General features: G+C 35.6%; 1 protein-coding gene across 3 annotated transcripts in view; it reads right to left on the bottom strand.

Moving 5' to 3' along the window:
- The window catches only part of LOC139975145 (uncharacterized), a 56517-nt gene that overhangs the window by 17629 nt on the left and 19980 nt on the right, over window positions 1-18908 (bottom strand). For all 3 annotated transcript variants that reach the window (XM_071982785.1, XM_071982787.1, XM_071982786.1), the window contains 22 exons: window positions 18213-18350; window positions 17538-17657; window positions 16810-16941; window positions 15581-15685; window positions 14691-14804; window positions 13760-14002; window positions 12677-12793; window positions 11641-11775; window positions 10810-10929; window positions 9582-9743; window positions 9198-9314; window positions 7860-7973; window positions 7133-7345; window positions 6157-6325; window positions 5592-5683; window positions 5280-5426; window positions 4751-4910; window positions 3489-3592; window positions 2942-3088; window positions 1977-2137; window positions 1396-1661; window positions 620-765 (listed from right to left, as the gene is read on the bottom strand). In XM_071982785.1, the coding sequence (XP_071838886.1) occupies window positions 620-765; window positions 1396-1661; window positions 1977-2137; window positions 2942-3088; window positions 3489-3592; window positions 4751-4910; window positions 5280-5426; window positions 5592-5683; window positions 6157-6325; window positions 7133-7345; window positions 7860-7973; window positions 9198-9314; window positions 9582-9743; window positions 10810-10929; window positions 11641-11775; window positions 12677-12793; window positions 13760-14002; window positions 14691-14804; window positions 15581-15685; window positions 16810-16941; window positions 17538-17657; window positions 18213-18350 (3222 nt within the window). The remainder of the gene's footprint in view (window positions 1-619; window positions 766-1395; window positions 1662-1976; window positions 2138-2941; window positions 3089-3488; window positions 3593-4750; window positions 4911-5279; window positions 5427-5591; window positions 5684-6156; window positions 6326-7132; window positions 7346-7859; window positions 7974-9197; window positions 9315-9581; window positions 9744-10809; window positions 10930-11640; window positions 11776-12676; window positions 12794-13759; window positions 14003-14690; window positions 14805-15580; window positions 15686-16809; window positions 16942-17537; window positions 17658-18212; window positions 18351-18908) is intronic.

Below are 18908 nucleotides of genomic sequence, written 5' to 3'. Positions count from 1 at the left end.
ATAACAGTATACTAACATATGTAAATAAAATAACATAAAACAATATTAGGCCATAACATAAAATACATAACAACAAACAGCGTCATATCAGCCCACATACCTTAGCATAGCATAACCATAACAATATAAACTAACATACATAAATAACATAACAAAAACAAAATAAGAAGTCATCACATAAAATACATACAACAAAGAGCATCAAATTACCCAGCATTGCATAGAAAACCATAGCAATATAAACTAACATATATTAGTAAACTAACAGAAAACAACATAAGAAACCATAACATAAAATACATAACAAACAGTATTATATAACCCAGCATAGCTTAGCATAGGACAACAAAATCTAACAATATGTGTGTATATTTCCTTCAAACCTGGTTCTGATGGTTCACACAATAACTAGGCTGGATAGCTTATATCAAACCTCCCCCCTCCCCCCAAATGTGATCATTGAAAATCTTAACTATATACAAACCTGTCACAGAGCCAAGCAAAAATTCTTGTATAACAATCATTAAAACAAAAACTACAAAAATAAATAATGAATATATCCCTCTCAAGTAAATTAATTATTGATTATTTCTTTATGATGAAATAATGATTTACCAACCTGGTTGACCAAGATCCCAGTTAGTGAATGTAACGGTAGAACCATCAACCCACTGGTAGAAACCAGCCCTCTCTATGTCGTTCAGTCCAATCCAGAATATTCCGTTTGACTCTCTCAGCCGATCCACCAATTCAGCTACGTCATAGCTGTAAAGAAAAGAAGACAAAACTGCAAGTGACTTGTGCAACAAGGTTTTATATCAAGTTATATTTTTAAAGGAATCAATACAAGAAATTTGCAAAATTTGTAAAAAAAATTAAAATTTGTAAACTTTCTAACAGGAAAGTTTCATAGGTAACCTTATCGTCGACATACAAACAGAGGGCATAAACTCTAACCACCCAGGTGAAAGATTATCATTCAGTTCCTACAAGTCGATGTTAAGATCAAGGTTCTTTTAAACTATTAAATACATCTTGTACCAAACGTTTGTACTCACTACATGTTTGTGCTACTGTAATGTTCAGTTGTATGAATAAAGACACAAAATCATGAGGTAAATTATTCTACATCTATTTTCTCCAATTCCTGCTACTCCTTCTAAGGTATATTTCCGGCTCCCAGATTCATAAGATTACTCTTAGAACAAACGATAAATAAACAAAGAATACTAATGTTCTAGTCCCTCCTACTATATAAGTGATATTCCACCGCAGTGTGCTTACGTAACCAGTCAGTGTACCGTAACTTATTAGTTACTGCAGGCTAGATCACCACAGCTACAAACCACATTATTAGACAACAAGGTCATTTATGAGTGGGAAAGATTAACTCACTAGTGTCTGACAGTGGCTAGGTTTGTGTCTTCCTTCAAACAAGTCTGTTGCGCATCCTCCCATGTGAGCAGATCTTCGGTCACAAAGAGGCAGTAACTTGACGTCCACAACCAACCCTCTGGGCAGTTGAATTGGGGAGGTGGAACATCGCTGGTCGGGACAACTTCTTTATCCTTCTGACACACGTAACCGAAGCTGTCGTCTCCACAGTCATAATCGCCCCACCTACCAGCACGGTAGACCAGTCCGCTTGGGTCTGTTCCACTCTGCGATAGGTAAATGAAGTAGGTTACATTGTTATTATAGTCATGAGAGACCAGTCCATTTGGGTCCTTTCCATTGTGTAACAGGTCAATGAAATATGGTATCATTAAATGCATGACATTGACCTGTTCATTCAGGTCTGTTCCATTCTGTGATAGGTAAATGAATCAGGTTATTATTAATACAATCATTAGAAACCAGTCCAGACCAGTCCATTTGGGTCTTTTCCATTTTATAACAGCTGAATGAAATGGTATCATTAAAAACATGACATAGACCTGCTAATTTAAATGGAAAAAAATGTATAAAAAACTCACAGAAGTGAAAACGAATGTACAATCTTCTTGACGAGCAAAGTTGTTAGGTTCTCCTGAATTCCAGTTGGTATAAGTGACCTTTGACCCATCGGACCACTCAAAGAAATTCTGGTGAGATATGTCATTCAGGCCTATCCAGACTCCTTTACTCCTTAAAATAACTGGAAGGACAAAGCGAAAATAACTATAAACAGTAATTTCCATTTCAAAACACATTGAAGTAAAGTAGAAATGGAAGGAGAATAAAATTTAGATCCTGAAAAGGATAGGAAACTGTTAAAATTAACCTTAGGTATTCACGGCAAACAATTTGGAAGGATCCAGGGAGCAGTATTTCATAGACCATACAGGTCGTAGATTTTAAGATGTATAATGGTAAATAAATGAACAAAAAGAGAGACGAAATGAAAACTGCATTGACTTTGTAACGGGACAGGGGAGGGAAGGAGGCAGGGAGGAGGGGGAGGGGAGAAAGGGAGGGGTGGGGAGAAGGAAGGGGGAATGGAGGTGTTTCAAAGTCTCCACTTATGTAGAAAGTTTTCTTCCTTTCCTGCCAAGGGGGGTTTGAAATCAGATTCTGTTTAATAGGGCTTAATTTCCTGTTTCATATCTTCTTTTTCAGAACAATTGATGCAAACAGCAGAGCACATACACCAGCAAGATTGCTGTATGTTCCAAGCAAACTGAATACTACTCAACAATATGCACTGAATTAAATCGCACATACAGTACGCACAGCTGAAACACTTAGCAGACCAAACGATAGCAACCTGTGGAGATACTTTGGTATAAACTTTAGTGGGATCTATGCCTGGTCATAACTGAAATGTTTGAACGGAAGAATGGAAGGCTAAAAATTTGAAGGCTCTTGTGGTATTAAGCCCAGATTCAGCGTAACTCAGGCAACTGATCTGCACGTCTGAAAGTAACTAAGCCCTCCAACCATACGATCCCTAAGTTCTCACCGTCCTGCTCAAATTCGTCGACCACAAATTCCACAAAATTTTCCAGGTTTGGATCTCTGATCCGTGCCAGACGTCCTCCTCTTGAGTTACAGTACTGGCTGGCTTTACCCCACGGTAGTACCTCATCCACAACAGTGTATCTGTGGTCTGTATTTAGCCAATCAGAAACAAAGAAACCATTAATGAATCAGGAAAAATCAGCTTCAATATCTTCAATGCTTCAATATCTACCTCTGACTTAAAGGAGACCAGCATAAGAGTTATATATCATATATATATCATATTGGTCTTTCATGCTGGATGAAGTAAACCGAATCTAAAAGCATTAAACGTATCCCCAGACTACGAGGGTAACTACCAACCTGCCTGTCTGTGCAGTTGGTTTAATACTTAACAAGCCTCTATTGATTATACTTATGAAATGAAATTTAGTCTTGACTTTATTTGATGTACATTACTGTCAAAACCAAGCTTGGAAACCCCTGAAGAAGACAGACTATGTATATTTGGTTTCTTGAACGATCAGATTTCTCGGGCAATTTCTCACCTTGGTAAGCATGTCCGTCGGGGTCGATATCCTCGCAAATAAATCTCTCTGGAGAATCACAGCCGTAGTCAAACCACTTCCATGTGTAGTCATCATCAATAGGTCTGTCAAGACAAACACACAAGTTTACATTTATTTATATCTGGCTATCACAGCCATAGTCAAACCACTTCCATGTGTAGTCATCATCAATAGGTCTGTCAAGACAAACACACAAGTTTACATTTATTTATATCTGGTTATCACAGCCGTAGTCAAACCACTTCCATGTGTAGTCATCATCAATATGTCTATCAAGACAAACGCACAAGTTTATTTTATTTGTATCTGGCTATCACAGCCATAGTCAAACCACTTCCATGTGTAGTCATCATCAATAGGTCTGTCAAGACAAACACACAAGTTTACATTTATTTATATTTGGCTATCACAGCTGTAGTCAAACCACTTCCATGTGTAGTCATCATCAATAGGTCTGTCAAGACAAACGCACAAGTTTACATTTATTTATATCTGGCTCTCACAGCCGTAGTCAAACCACTTCCATGTGTAGTCATCATCAATAGGTCTGTCAAGACAAACGCACAAGTTTATATTTATTTATATCTGGCTATCACAGCCATAGTCTAACCACTTCCATGTGTAGTCATCATCAATAGGTCTGTCAAGACAAACGCACAAGTTTATATTTATTTATATCTGGCTATCACAGCCATAGTCAAACCACTTCGACGTGTAGTCATCATCAATAGCGTAGTGTGTAATCATCCTATACCAATTCCATGTGTAGTCATCTGGTATAGCTGGCAAGACAAATGCACAAAATCCCTGTTTTGTTGTGCAAGGGGGATGGGGGTGGTGGGATACCACGGCTGTAATCACACCAGTTTGATGTGTAATCAACATCCATTGTTCTGTTGAGTCAAACACACAAATCGTAATTTTTTGTAGGGGGTTTTGTAAGAATAGTCGAACTTATCCCAAGTTTAGTCAAGACAAACACAAATTTTTTTTTTGGTTTGGATGGGAGGGGGTGAGGGGTATCACAGCCACAGAGGAACCAACCCCATGTGCAGTCATCACCAATAGGTCTGTCAAGACTAACATATTAAATTATTACTTTATGGAGTATCACTACTTGTAGTTAAACCAATGACATGTTGATAATCATCTATAATCTTCAAAGAAATAAATTTTATTTTTTTTCAACTCATTGGTATTAACTGTTCAAAGTACATGTGAAGTACAGTGAGGTTACTTACATCATAGCCACACAGTCTTCTCCTGGTGCAATGTAATTATTAGGCTCACTCGAGTGCCAGTTCTGATAAAGCTGTGGCTTGTTACTGTTCTCATCGCCCCCCATCACCCAGTTACCTTCCATCTTGATGTCGTTCGCCCCAAACCAAAAGGTGTCTTCGCCTGATTAACAATGGGATAAACAAAACAAAATAGATTTGTAACGATTGATACTGATATAATAATGATATAATAATGATAGTGAATATATACCCTGTCATAGGATATAATATGTTTAAAGGTATGCTGTATTGGCCCCAAATATGCTAGATATTCAAATATGGTCACCTTTGGTCAAAATTCTTAGACTGTTTTGATTACGCTAGTGACTCATTAATATTATGAAACAAAAATTTGAACTTTCCAATTTGGATAATCCATAAACACTATTGGGAACTTTGACCTAATAAAATTGTGAAGGATATAGAGCTGTTAGGAGTAGAAAGGGTGGGGGACGGATGGGGAAGGGTAGGGGTGGGGAGTAGTGCTTACCAAAGGGATTATACACTTGATCCAGGAGGGCAGATAATTCATCCATCTGGTCCTGGCTGCTGATGGTGGCCAGAGTTCCTCCGTGGTTTCGGCAGCTCTGCTCAGCATCAGCAAAGCTTTCAGCATCTTTGTAAATGCTATACGTGCCTGTGTAAATTTAGACAAAAGAACAAAAAAAGAAAAGAACAAGGAATGAGGAAAAACATAATCATGCATTACTGGGCTAAAAGATGGATTGAAAAAGAAAATTATTTGGAAATTTGTGTTGTGGCCAAACAATGAACTCATCTTTAGGATAAACGGTTAACATACCATCTCCAATTTCTGGATTCGGGACGCCCTCGCAGACGTATGGTAAAGTCGCATCGCATCTAAAGTCATTCCACTCCCAATGCCAGGATTGGCTATAAAAGGAAAGTCAATCAAAACTACATCAAGTAAAACAATTAAGCTATTGGAAAAGTACAAATGGCTAAAACGGGAATCTAACATGACCTCTGGATAACAAGCTCAGAGCTTTTGATGGTTTTTCAGCCTTTGACGAGCTGCTGTTTATATCATGTTAACATTAAACCATTTGTATTTTCATAGAACAAAAACAATTCAAACACATATAGGAGACGAGCCAATCATTAACTATACGGTCATTAACTTGAGGTTATTATTAATATCATAATATTAAATTTTCAGAGCATATACCGTGACCATCAAAAAATTAACACATACACAAACATAAAATATACTAAACTTTCATATATCTTAATAAAGCCATCCATTTATTCCATACTTGGAATTTCATATTTTTTCTCTGTTTCTATTTTTTGAGTGATATAAAATGCAAATGGAATACTGATTCAAAAATCCATGTAATGCTCACAGCATGCAGGCACAATTTTCACCAGCAGAGCCGGCATCGTTCGGTTCTCCATCCGCCCAATTGAAGTAGAGAAGTTCTTCTTCGGTAGACCCAATGGTGCCGTTAGAGAACACCCAATGGTCCTCTTCCAGGATGTCGTTAGCTCCAAACCAGTATACGCTGTGCTTTACTAAAAAGCCACCAAAGAAAATGAAATGAAAGAGGGGAAAAAGAATGTCGATTGCAGAATGACAGAAAACTAAAGCTCCAATGAGGTGGCCTCACTGAACGCAGGCTCTTGAAATGTCTCACGACGTTCCGTCTTTGAGAGAACTTAGATATTATTCTTCAAATAATTACACCAAAGTCAACTTTCATAAGATGCACCACCGTTTCAAAAATAAAAATAAATAAATAAACGTTGCGATACAATAAATGAGATGCCTTCCACGTCATATTACTAAGCAATGAAGCTGGTTTCGCTCACTGGTTTGGTGGCAAGAGATCTTATAGTCTAACAAAAACAGCGGCCAGCATACTGCTTCTTATTTCAGAGTAGTTTCTGACCAACTTATCTTAACCATAAAATGACCACAAGTATAAAGCAACATTACATGTCTAACATCAATAACAATAAGAATCTTAAATTATCAGGCAGCTATTGAAACAACGCTTTAAGCGACCACAAATGTGGGAGAAACCCGCAAGGGCTTATGAAAAACAACTTCCACCTCGGGTGGCTTCCAATTCAACATTTTTAAACTCAAACTTTGGAATTTTTTTAATTTAGAAAGTCATTTCATTATCATTAACCTCTTAACACTTGATATATACTGTTTTGTTACCTTACACGTCAGGTGGCTTCCAATTCAACATTTTTTAACTCAAATTTGGATTCTTTTCAACTTCGAAAGTCATTCCATTTCTCTTAATTTTTCTCATAAACTTGATATACACTGGTTCTGTTATCATAGACAATATTAAATGAATTCTTTACCTTCTGCCATCTGAGCTGTGAGATGTTGCATCTCTCCGATGTCGTGAATGGAAGCCAGCTCGGCGCCGATGGCGTGGCAGTACGACTCTGCCACGTTCCACTCCACCATGTCCTTCTCTATCAGGTAGCAGTGGCTACCATAGCCTGACCATCCCCTGGGACAACCACCTCCAGGCAGGGCGGTGGTAGGCGCTGGAGGTGTCGCATCCAAACCTAAAGGACAAATGATGTGCATGAAGACAGATTTACGAATATAAACTACTACAGCTGTGACCTAAGCTTTTGGCAGATTTCACAGTTTGATGGTCCAAACCAGCATAGTCAGTTTGAAGTACATTGTACTGCTGTGCGTTCCAAATAATTACAAGTTTTTGTTATTAATTTGAACAACACATTCATTTGAAATAAAAAAGATAATATTTTTTATTTCGTTCAATTTTTTTTTGGAAGACAGTTTAGAGTGATGGATTCTATAATTTATAGGCTTCAACCCTAACTGTTAATCAACCATCCCCCCCTACCCACAGGGCAAGATTTGTTAACCAATTCTACAAGACGCTACCTGGACCACATATCCCATATATACAACAAAGCAAATATTTTCTTAATATTTTCAACTAAAAGTGGCAAGTTTTGTCAAAATGCGTTCATAGAGTGGTGTCTGGATGGTGCATCATTTCTAATAACCCTTGACTTTCAAGTTAAAGAGAAGTGATCCTATACTCACTGATTTTCTTGCAGATATGAGCAAAATTCAAATCACAGTCTTCGTCGGCCCATTCTCCGTTATGAGTAGACAAAGCAACGCAATGTTCACCTCCACCGGCATTGTTGGGCTCATCTTTCAAAAACAAAGGAAAATTGTAACAAAAGCAATACCCTCTTATTGATCAATTGATCGATCAATCAGGCAGACGATATCAAAACAATGCAATCGTTAAAATTTTACCTGAATTGTACATGTCGTTCAGTAATACAGAATTGTGGAGACAAACTGCAGTCTTGAAGGGATATTCTTGCACTGCGAGATCCTTTTACAGACTTCCTTCATTTTTACCCCCAAAAATATGCTACAGCAGTATCATTGTTCACCAAATCTCAACAACTACTGACCACTTCTGTCCTAATGCCAACCCATAGAATATTTAACAAGAATTTACAAATATTAACAAAAAATTAACAAATGTTAGCCTCTACTAACTTTGCATAAAAAAACAAAAACTCTTTAATTCTTTAATTAGACTTTCCCAAAACTAAAAAGTTGTCTTTGAAATATATTTACAAAAAATACATCATATGTAAGAGAAGATAATTAGGGTTAGTCCATATACAACATTAATGCTACTGTAATTTGGAGTTCAATGTAAAATTCCTAGAAATGAATAATGAATAAATAAAGTCAAACCAACAAACAGACAACTGAAAATCAATTTTCAAGTGCTTTAAGGGTAGGCTATATTGGCCCCACATTTGCTAGATATTCAAATATGGTCACCTTTGGGCAAAATTCTTAAACTGTTTTTATAACAACATTTGAGGAAATTTTACTCAATGGGACATTCAGTTATCTTGCGTGTTCCTTAAAAATGTCTGAGAACAATTTGGAGAGTGAAGACCTCCAGGAAAGTACTTTTTGAAAACTTCAAGCAAATTATAGCATAATATATTCTGGGGCCTATACTGACTACCTTCAACTATTTTTTATTAGACCAAAAATAAATGTGATACTCACTGAGTCAACTATTTTCCCTACTTATCTTTACACATATGATATCTCCTTTCATTTTATCAGTCTATAACTGTCAAAGAACTAGGAGCATTTTCCCCATAATTCCTCTCATCATCAAAAACACGTCAACAAAAATTAGCTGGCATGTTTAATAGTTTGCTGCATTCATGTTATAAGCACATGCTTAAAATCTTGGCAGTTTTTTCCCCACATTTTAACACAAACATCGCCAATTAATATTTACCTGATTTGTATTGACCTAACACACTTTTATAGCAGTGATATCTAGCCTAACCTAGATTGCATGCTTATTCTACCAATTTACTACAACAATACCTTCGGCCCAGTTTAGATAGCTGAATGGTGCTCCATTCGACCATTCCCAGCCTGCTTCGTTAAAAAGATCATTGAGACCCATCCACAGGGCTATCACTCTCTCGGTACGAACAATGCCTGGAAGGGAGAAAGAATAGAGAGCAAAACATGCAACTGGAAAACTGATTTAGTTATAACAAACAATAAATTAAAATAAGAATATAAGAAAATTTCTGCCACAAAAAAACAAACAAATGATTGGAAAATCTACCTGTCATAAATGCTTGTTCCTCAGGAGAGATAATATTCAGCAAGTCAACTTAAAAACTTATTTAATTATGATAAAAAAATTAAAATAAGAATATTAGAAAATTTCTGCCACAAACAAATGATTGGACAACCTACCTGTAATAAATGCTTGTTCCTCGGGAGAGGTAATACTCAGCAAGTCGGCATCTTGATCTACGCACTGCTTCCTAGCTTCCTCGTATGTGGATTCTTTGTCGGTCACAATCTGGTAACAGTAGGTGCTGCTGGGGTCCTCTATCCAGCCCTCGCCGCAAACCTCTACACGGAAGAACGTTACAATTTATACAGCATGATCGGGATGATTAGTTCACAAATTAAAAAGAACTCATTTAGACGTCATAATTCAAAGTAATTATTCGCAAAAAAGGACCGGCGTACATCATCCAATGTTTATAGTAAAATAAAGCAGCTTTTTGAGATGGGTTTGATTAGTTTTTCAATCTTTTTTTTTAAAGGTAATGCCGTATTGGACCCAAATATGCTAGATACTCAAATATGGTCACCTTATGGCAAAATTCTTAGACTGTTTTTATTACAACCTTGGAGGAAAGTTTCCTCACTGGGATATTCAGTTATCTTGTGGGTTCCTTAAAAATGTCTGAGAACAATATGGAGAGGAAAGACCTCCAGGAAAAGTACTTTTTGAAAACTTCTAGCAATTATAGCGTGCTATAATTTGGGGCTTATACTGACTACCTTTAAACACTAAGTCCAAATTAAAAATAGGTTGACAACTTGATTAATGAAGTGTCATTTCAAACAGTGAAAGTGTAAGAGTTGTGACTAATTTAAAAAATTTCAGATTTGCTTTTTCCATGTGATTTAAATTACATTGAAAAGAGTCTGGGCGACGAAATTTTACAGATCAAAGCAAATTTATTAATTTACTTCGTTCATCGACTGTCCTCTGATGAAAACATTATGGCTTGGAATTTTTAAGTTGATCAATTTGCCTATCTTATATTGAGTTAAATGATAATAATTATTAACCAAACAGAGAGAGATGCTCCAATACACTAAAAAAAATATCCATATTTTTCAGCTTAGAAGGCATGATCCAATTTTTAATCTTTACGTTGATCAAGTTTCCAATCTTAGTTATACAATGTTAATTATTAATCTAACACAGAAAGATACTCCATGACTAAAACAAAGTCCCATATTTTCAGCTGAGAAGGTACGATCCAATGAAACAATCAAATTTAAAAAACACACAAAACTAATGCGCAGCACATGGCTTGTAGCATTATAAGCAATTTACATTGAGTGACAATGCATGCCGTTAATTTTTGACATCATTCTTCATTCTTTAAGGGTATCCTACCTTTGACTTCACACTGGGGCACGTTGCAGTACTCAAAGGTTGCCCCAGATTTGCCAGGGTAGTAACAGTAGGGTCCACCGGAGTAACCGGTTGGATTACGGCAAAAGTTAGCCTCCAAACCTATAAAACAAAAACAACAAGAAAGATGAAAAAAGATGATATTAACTCCATTTTAAGAAAGAGAAAAAGTTAGATTTCAAACTAGAGATGCATAAAATGGAGAAATAAATAGACTGCCAAGTATATTAAAAAATATTCTTGTACAAAGGGCGTAAGTTATATAGACAGATGGATAACAAGTTGAAAGTTCCGTGAATGTGAACGTGAATTAAAGTAGAGTAGTGGCGCTGCAGAATCTCAGTACTTTCCATAGTGGAAGGAATGTTGGACTGGATGAAATATATTCGCTACTTACGGCCAGAAAGCCAATCAGCTCAGTGATACCAGCTTGACCGACTGAAGCATACAGTCGCTTCTGATGACCAGAAAGCCAATAGACTCAGTGATTCCTTGACCGACTGAAGTATACAGTCACTTATTACGGCTAGAAAGCCAATCGGGTCAAAAAGGCATTTCCATTAAAACATGAATTAATATTAATTTACCATACTTTATTTTTCCTTCTGGTAGAGCTGACTTTATAGTCTTAGAAGACATCCATAGCAATTTTGCTAGCAATCCTTTTTTTCAAATACATATTTTTTGATAAATATATTTTTTTATATACATTTTTTATAATTTTTTTAATATATTTTTTTTCATTATAATCTTTTTTATATATATATTTTTTATTACATATTTTCCTTTTTTTTAACTGTTTATGTAGATTACCTTTGTTTGGGTAGTCCTCTGGTTTTCTGTAAGTGTCCTCCCACGACATGCAGGTGTGTCCTGATGAAGTCGTGTGTCCCGTTCCTCTGTAGCTCACGCCCAAGTCATGAGGGTTATAACAACCTGGATCCTCAGCTGATAAAACATGCAAGAAACCTCATTTTAATATATCAACAAATCAAACCATCAGGTACTAAAACAACACTATTCTCATGATACCTTACAATGCCCTAACTCACATTGCTCTCACAACCATTTGTTATAGTTCCTAGCTTACTCAAACATATACAGACCTCCCAAGGGGAAAATGAATAAATGGTCCCCCCCCCCAGAATTAGGAAGTACCACTCGTGACGACCTCTCCCATCCTGCATGGTTGGCCCAGGAGAGAAAAAAGGTCTCCATATCTTTGCCCTAAGATGGAACTCTCAAGATTTATTGTAGTGATGTGACATACAAGTCAGTAAACACTTGATAGACCACATTCGGCTATGACAGAGTCTCCTGTGGACACACCCCTTATCACTTATGGAAGCCCAAAATATTTAATGGACCCCTTAAAGTGAGTGAAGACTCGCGCACAAAGAAACGTCTAATGCCGGTAATCTGACCTAGTTACGAATGAGGTGTAACAGAAGTTTTAGACACCACCATCGATCCCAGAAAATACGCACACAGCTTGCTACCGTCGGTAATTAGACACTAGTGTACAGTCAATACATACAGCTACAGTCAATACCAACAGCATAGTGTACAAACGATACACCGATGGACATCTCAGGTCCAGCTAAAGATAACAAGGTATCACGTTTCATTACTGTCTGCATTTTGTAGCGACAAGAAAAAAACTTCACTTGCAAGCAACGGAAAGTTAACTTTTTCGAGAGAGCGGCACACGGTTTGGGGTGAGTCTTCAATGCCTTTAAATTTCACTCATTTCTTGCCGTTGTCACAGCAATTGTTTTGTTGTTTCAAACATAAGGCTCCTAGCAATATTCCTACTAAGTACAACGACCAGAATAGGATTAATACTCACGGCTACATTCTGAGACGGCGCAGAACGTCCATGCTGTGGAGCCAGTCTTTGGATCAGAGTAGTAGCACCAGGGGGCGGCTGCATTGGTAGGATTTCTGCAGTAATTCTTTTCCAGACCTTTTTTGAATTAAAAACAGGTTGTTAATGACATGAAGGTTACTTTCTCTAAATTTAAATATTGAACAATTTTGTCTTTGTTTTTCAGTTTTCTTTTCAAATGTATAAACCTTGAAGCATTATTTACGTAGAAACTTATATTTGACCTTTCAGACTATTCCCCATCACTGTTTCCATTCTTTTAGTTGTTCAATTTTCTTTTTTTGGGTGGGTGGGGGGGTGGGAGGGGGGTAGTGTATTGTATCCTTGTTTTGCTGTGTGTACTTTTATCTGATGTAAAGTAATGGTTTAGACATTTAAACTCATTGCAGCAACTTTTTGAGTTTCTTCCAAGTCAAATTAACTACCACTCTCGACTTACACACAAAGAATATGTGCAAGTATGTTTTTGAAAATTTCATGTGTATCTAACAAGTAGCAAAACTTGGATATTATTTGCTCACATGTCTCGGTCACTTCATAGCCAAAACACAAGTCTCAGAGGGATTTTCTTTTCATCTGTATTAATCAGATAGTAACTCTTGTTACGATGGCTTCTAGGGTGTAAGTTCTTCATGTCGATAAATTCTTTTTAATCGACAATTAACCAGAATAATTTTGGAAGTGAGTTTTGAGAATCAATTTAAACATATCTGGAACCTCTTTTTCTCCTTTTCAAAGCAACAATTGAATAATTAGTCAAAAAGATAAAGATATCATGTGAAATTTTGTTTGCATATGTACATAGACTTTGTCTAACATCACATAACTATGCAAATATTTGATAAATAAATAAATACATAAATGAATGAATCTATAAATAAATGAATGAAACATGGAGTGCAGGAGTAAAAAATGCCCAAGTGGGATTTTTCTGCTGATGAGCTCTCTATTCTTCATGGTGGTTTTTATCAAGAAAATGGCAGTGCTAATTAATTCAACTTGTATACCATATTGATTTCAGTGTTTTATTTATTCAGATTTTACCGAACGTTTGGTTTCTTTCGTAGTAGTCGTACAGAAGACTGAAAGTAATGTCCACATCTTCTGAATCTTCCTCCAACAGATAACAGGCGTTCCTGCCTCTCTGGTAGTTGAAGCCTTTGCAGTATATCTCCGTGTTATTGAGACAAAGTTCGGCACACTCCGACTGACGGACACCGTTTATCGGATTCTCGGAAGAACTCGAGAGATACGAATAGGAATATCTGGTGAAAGCCTCCAGGGCATCTGCGAATATATCAGAATATCAGATATCCTTTGGTGTAATGATTTTTGTTTTCTCTCTAAGATAACATTGTTTTTGAGATTAGATGCATGGTTTGTATATATGTAAATATAAGCCACAGGGGTTGCAGGTTTGGAATGATTACATCAGAATATCAGATAACCTTTGGTGTTATCATTTTATTTTTCTCTCTTAGATAACATAGGTGTGAGATTAAATGCATGGTTTTGTTTTTATGTAAATATGAGCCACAGGGGTAGCAGGTTTGGAATGGTGCCTTCAGATATCTACAAGCACCTCAGAAACAAAAATTCAAAATAGGACATTGGGGACCCCTGTAAAGATGCTATTTCTTTGACTGACCAGTTTTAGACCTAGGGTAAGTTCAATCCGATCGCAAATTTGTTTTAACCTTACGAACAATTATTCCTAATTGTCAAACTTGGGTTGGGGTGGGGTTTGGGGGGGGGGGGTCTTCCATTGATGGTGCACATAACTTGACCTCAATATACACAGATTACTAATACTGACATTTAGTGTTCATGGGTCCTTATCTTATACCATGTAGTTTTTCATATTCTCATATTACATGCATCATCACGGAATGAATTTATGTACCTGCTACCAACCCTAAAATTAATCAAAACAGCAACAAGAAAAGAAAAATAGGAGGGAAGGAAAGGAGCTCACTTGGATAGAACTCATCCATGAATTCAGCCCAATCCAGGCATTCCACACCGCCGGTGGTAAAATGTGCCTTGCCTCTATAGTCTACCCCGTCGTAGGTATAACATCCAATGTCACCTGACAGAATAAAAGAGGACAAAATGATTAAAGTACAAGAACCATCCGATAAATATTAAACTTAAAATTGTCAATTTTTTTATAGTTGATGAACTCTGACATTTTATAAGCTTGGTTAAAATATCTTAATTTCATTACAAGTGTAAGAAAGAAAAAAAAACGATGTATAGGAGGTGCAATAAAATGAAATGAGTTTTTATTAAAGAAATTTCACCCTTATAATTTTCTCATTCTTCTTCTGAAGTTCTATAATTGTACTGTACGAAGCGTCAAAACAAGACCTTAAGTTGTAATGAATTTATACATAAGTTCCATGTTTGCACTATATTTTTCGACATAACAGAAAAGAATAATAACGATAAAATTAATTTCGAGGAATTCAAGGATGCTTTCTCCTTATTAATAAATATCTCAAATATTTAAAATTTCGCAATTTCCATATCCTCAATTCTTATATTTTGCTACTGTTCGTTGTAATATTTTTGTAGTAAGTCTGGGATTCTTGCAAAGTTTCTATAAGTTGTAATACTTCTTCCAGTTGTTCTTATTATATTTATTTGTTTTCTATCCGCCACGTTGGTTGGTCGTTATTATACTGCATGGTAATGCTCAACTTCATTGTTATTTAATTTTTGCTATATTTGAATGGATACGTCATTTGTATATTAATGTATTGTTGAAATAAACGGAGGAAAAGAAATAAAATGAGATGACAGTGCAGAAGATATCTTCAATTATGATTTAACCATTTTCTTTTTTTTTCATAATTTTCTTACCCGAGCACTGGTGGACATCACAGACTGCCCAGTTACCCGTTTCTGAGGTGTAACACCAAGGTTTATCTTCACTGGTTGGGTTACGGCAGTAGTTGTGGTCCAAACCTGCGATAGAGAAAATATGACGAGACCTTTCTAATAGTCTAGCACCGCAAACAGTCAGGCGACCATTCCTAGAGTTGGCAAGTCTGATAAAAAACAGGCTTCTTAATGTTTTTGGAAGAAATGAACGTTGGTAACACTTCACTGCACATGAAAAAAGGATTTGTTCCTGGCAAACATTAATAATGTATTGACAATATAACTCTAGTGGTACCATAGAAATCTCAACTAACTAAAGATATTTATTATATAATGGTATCATAAATAATTCAGTAATAATACTGTGGATTTATATAGCACCAAATCAGAAACAAGAAGTAGCTACATAAAAAGCATAATATAATATAATATAATATAATATAACATAACATAACATAACATAATATAATATAATATAATAATAAATAACATAACATAATAGATAACATAACATAACATCATATATAGCATAACATATAACATAATAGATAACATAACATAATATAATATAACATAATATAATAGATAACATAACATAATAGATAACATAACATAATATATAACATAACATATAACATAATAGATAACATAACATAATATAATATAACATAACATAATATAATATATAATATAACATAACATAATGTAATATAACATAATATAATAGATAACATAACATAACATAATACAATATAACATAATATAAAACAAACCAAAAACTCATTCTCTCTATAAAAGACAACAACTGCAAGCTGAGTTCCAAAAAATAAGTGTTACTGCATATTAATCCTGGAACTGAAAAGATTTGACCAACATTGTTTGAACAACGCAGCTCTACTATTGATTTATTATTTTCCCTGCTTTTCTAAACAATAAAAAAGAAGACTACTAAATCTTGAGGATCAAAAGACAACAAAATGTTTCCTATAAAGTATGCCCGGACCGCAAGATTTTGAGTGATATATTTGAATAATAACTGACCTAACACAAGAAAAGTCATTCAAAGCACCACTGTATCACTTTTACTCTCCTTCATATGACTGTACTATAACATAAAAATAAAAAAAAATTGAACAGACAGTAACATAATTAATCAAATATATGATAATAATTGTTATCTTATTAGTAAATTTGAATGAAAAACAGACCTGCATTTGGGTAGCTTTTTGGATTAACTTTTAGATTGGTGAGATTTCCCCAGAAGAGACACATTTGATCATCTTCGGTGGTATCGACGGACCCTCGGTAGTTCGCTCCGTTACCCTGGTAACACCCTATGACTGTGTGAAAATAGGACCGAATAAAAGGAGAGATTGATTGAGGGTAACCAGGAAGGCCTTCACACAGAAACTTACATCTCTTAGTAGATTTGGAGTAGTGGAGAAAGAGATATGGGATAACAGCAAGCTTACTGCAATATATATATATAAAATACATAACAATTTGTGATCAAAACTTTGGAAATACAACTTCTAAACAGTACATACAAACAGGTTGAATAACTCTTAATAATAAACCTTCCTTATGAAAATTATATTGGGCTCTTTTCTCACAGAAACATTATCTCATAGTGCAAAGCCTTTGAGGGTGGTGGGGGGAGGGGTTAGGTGGAGGGGAAGAGGGGGATAACATTAGGGTACTCTCGAGGTAGCAATTTTATAAACATGACAAAATCATTTTCCATCTGCAATACCAGGGATTAAGAGAGAGATGTCATGTCTTTCATACACACAATAGGATATAAAATATGCCAAAAATAAAAAATAAATAAATATAAATAACATAAATATGTGCTTCACTGTAAAAAAAGAAAAACAACCTTTAGAGCCTTAGCAATTATTGTCCATTTATAAGAAAATCAATTGAAGTTAGTTACCTTCGCATATTTCAATATTACATGGCTTTGAAACGTAAGATCCAAACGTTGTAGTGTTGTAGTAGCACCAAGGACCGTAACGAGACCCGCTCGGGTTACGGCAGTAATTACCGTTTAGTCCTAGGATACGAGAGGATCAATGCATCAAAATAAGACCAATACAAACAAATTTCTATTGTAGCTGTTTGTGTTAATAGGTAGTTTCTCCTGTCACACCAGGTATGTAATATATTACTGGTTGAAATTATTGTATAAGTTATTAAAAAAATATTTAAAAATGCTTGTCTATGATATTGGATTCACAAATGATAGATTTGCACCTTTCAGAGAGTCTCTCAATAATTCGTTTTGATAACTATTTAAAAATAATTACTTGTAAATAAGCAATTGTCACAATCCAATAGCTATAACGTTTTCACATCAGATGTAACCAATGACTAATTTGCATATAAGATTCTAGGCAAGTGTGACTGTTGGGTGACAATGATATATGTACGGGTCACTTTTCTTTACAGGATTGCTGAACACAAGTGCTATCTTACTGGTTGGGAGGTTCTTATATAAGATCATAAAAACTTTGAATAACAAACAGAATGATTGCATAAGCTTGACTTTAAGCCAATCACAACTATTACATACATATACTCAATAACACATTAAAAATTAAAGTTTTACCTGCATTAGGGAATGTGGCTGGCCTGTAGTAAGCCATAGTGGTCAGCTGATTCCAATACAAGCAGTCCTTGCCTTCCTCTGTGACGTCAGCCTTTCCACGGTATAGGTAGCCATCGCCTTCATAACAGTCAGTGCCAGCTGTTCAAAATGGAAAAAAAATGAAAAAAAAATCTGTTTAACACGACAAAGAGTGAATAAGAGTGAAAAGAAAAGTGAAAAAAGAGTGAAAAAAGGAAAAACAAGATAAGAGTGGAAAAGAGTGAATAAGCAGTAGTCATCCCGGTCGCCATGTCCATCCCATAAAAACTTTAATCCGGAGTGCCAAAAAAAAAGAAAAATACCAGCCAATTATGCTACTAATGTAGAATTCAGTCTGAAAGACCTGACTATGATGTACATTGCTCAATATAAGAATAGTGAGAGTTTTGTGAACTTTGACCCTTTGCTTCAATTAGGACTGTTTCTTCTCTGGGCCTCATAGAAACTTTAAATGAGAGCTTGTAGTGTCAGTTTGAACGAAATTATAACAGCAAATAACTAGAATATCTGTGAATTTATTCTGCATCACACAATAAGTATATTCTAAATCCATCACTAAACACGGTTCAGACATCTTTACCACATTTAGCAAGTTTCCTTGGTGGTCAAAGTAGTTATAGATTCAATAAACAGAAATCTATAAATTCTTGATTCAGC

The sequence above is a fragment of the Apostichopus japonicus genome, chromosome 10 (assembly GCF_037975245.1).
Source record: "Apostichopus japonicus isolate 1M-3 chromosome 10, ASM3797524v1, whole genome shotgun sequence".
NCBI lineage: Eukaryota > Metazoa > Echinodermata > Holothuroidea > Aspidochirotida > Stichopodidae > Apostichopus > Apostichopus japonicus.
Note: the sequence above shows the minus strand (reverse complement) of the source record. Positions and strands in the feature narration are given on the sequence as shown.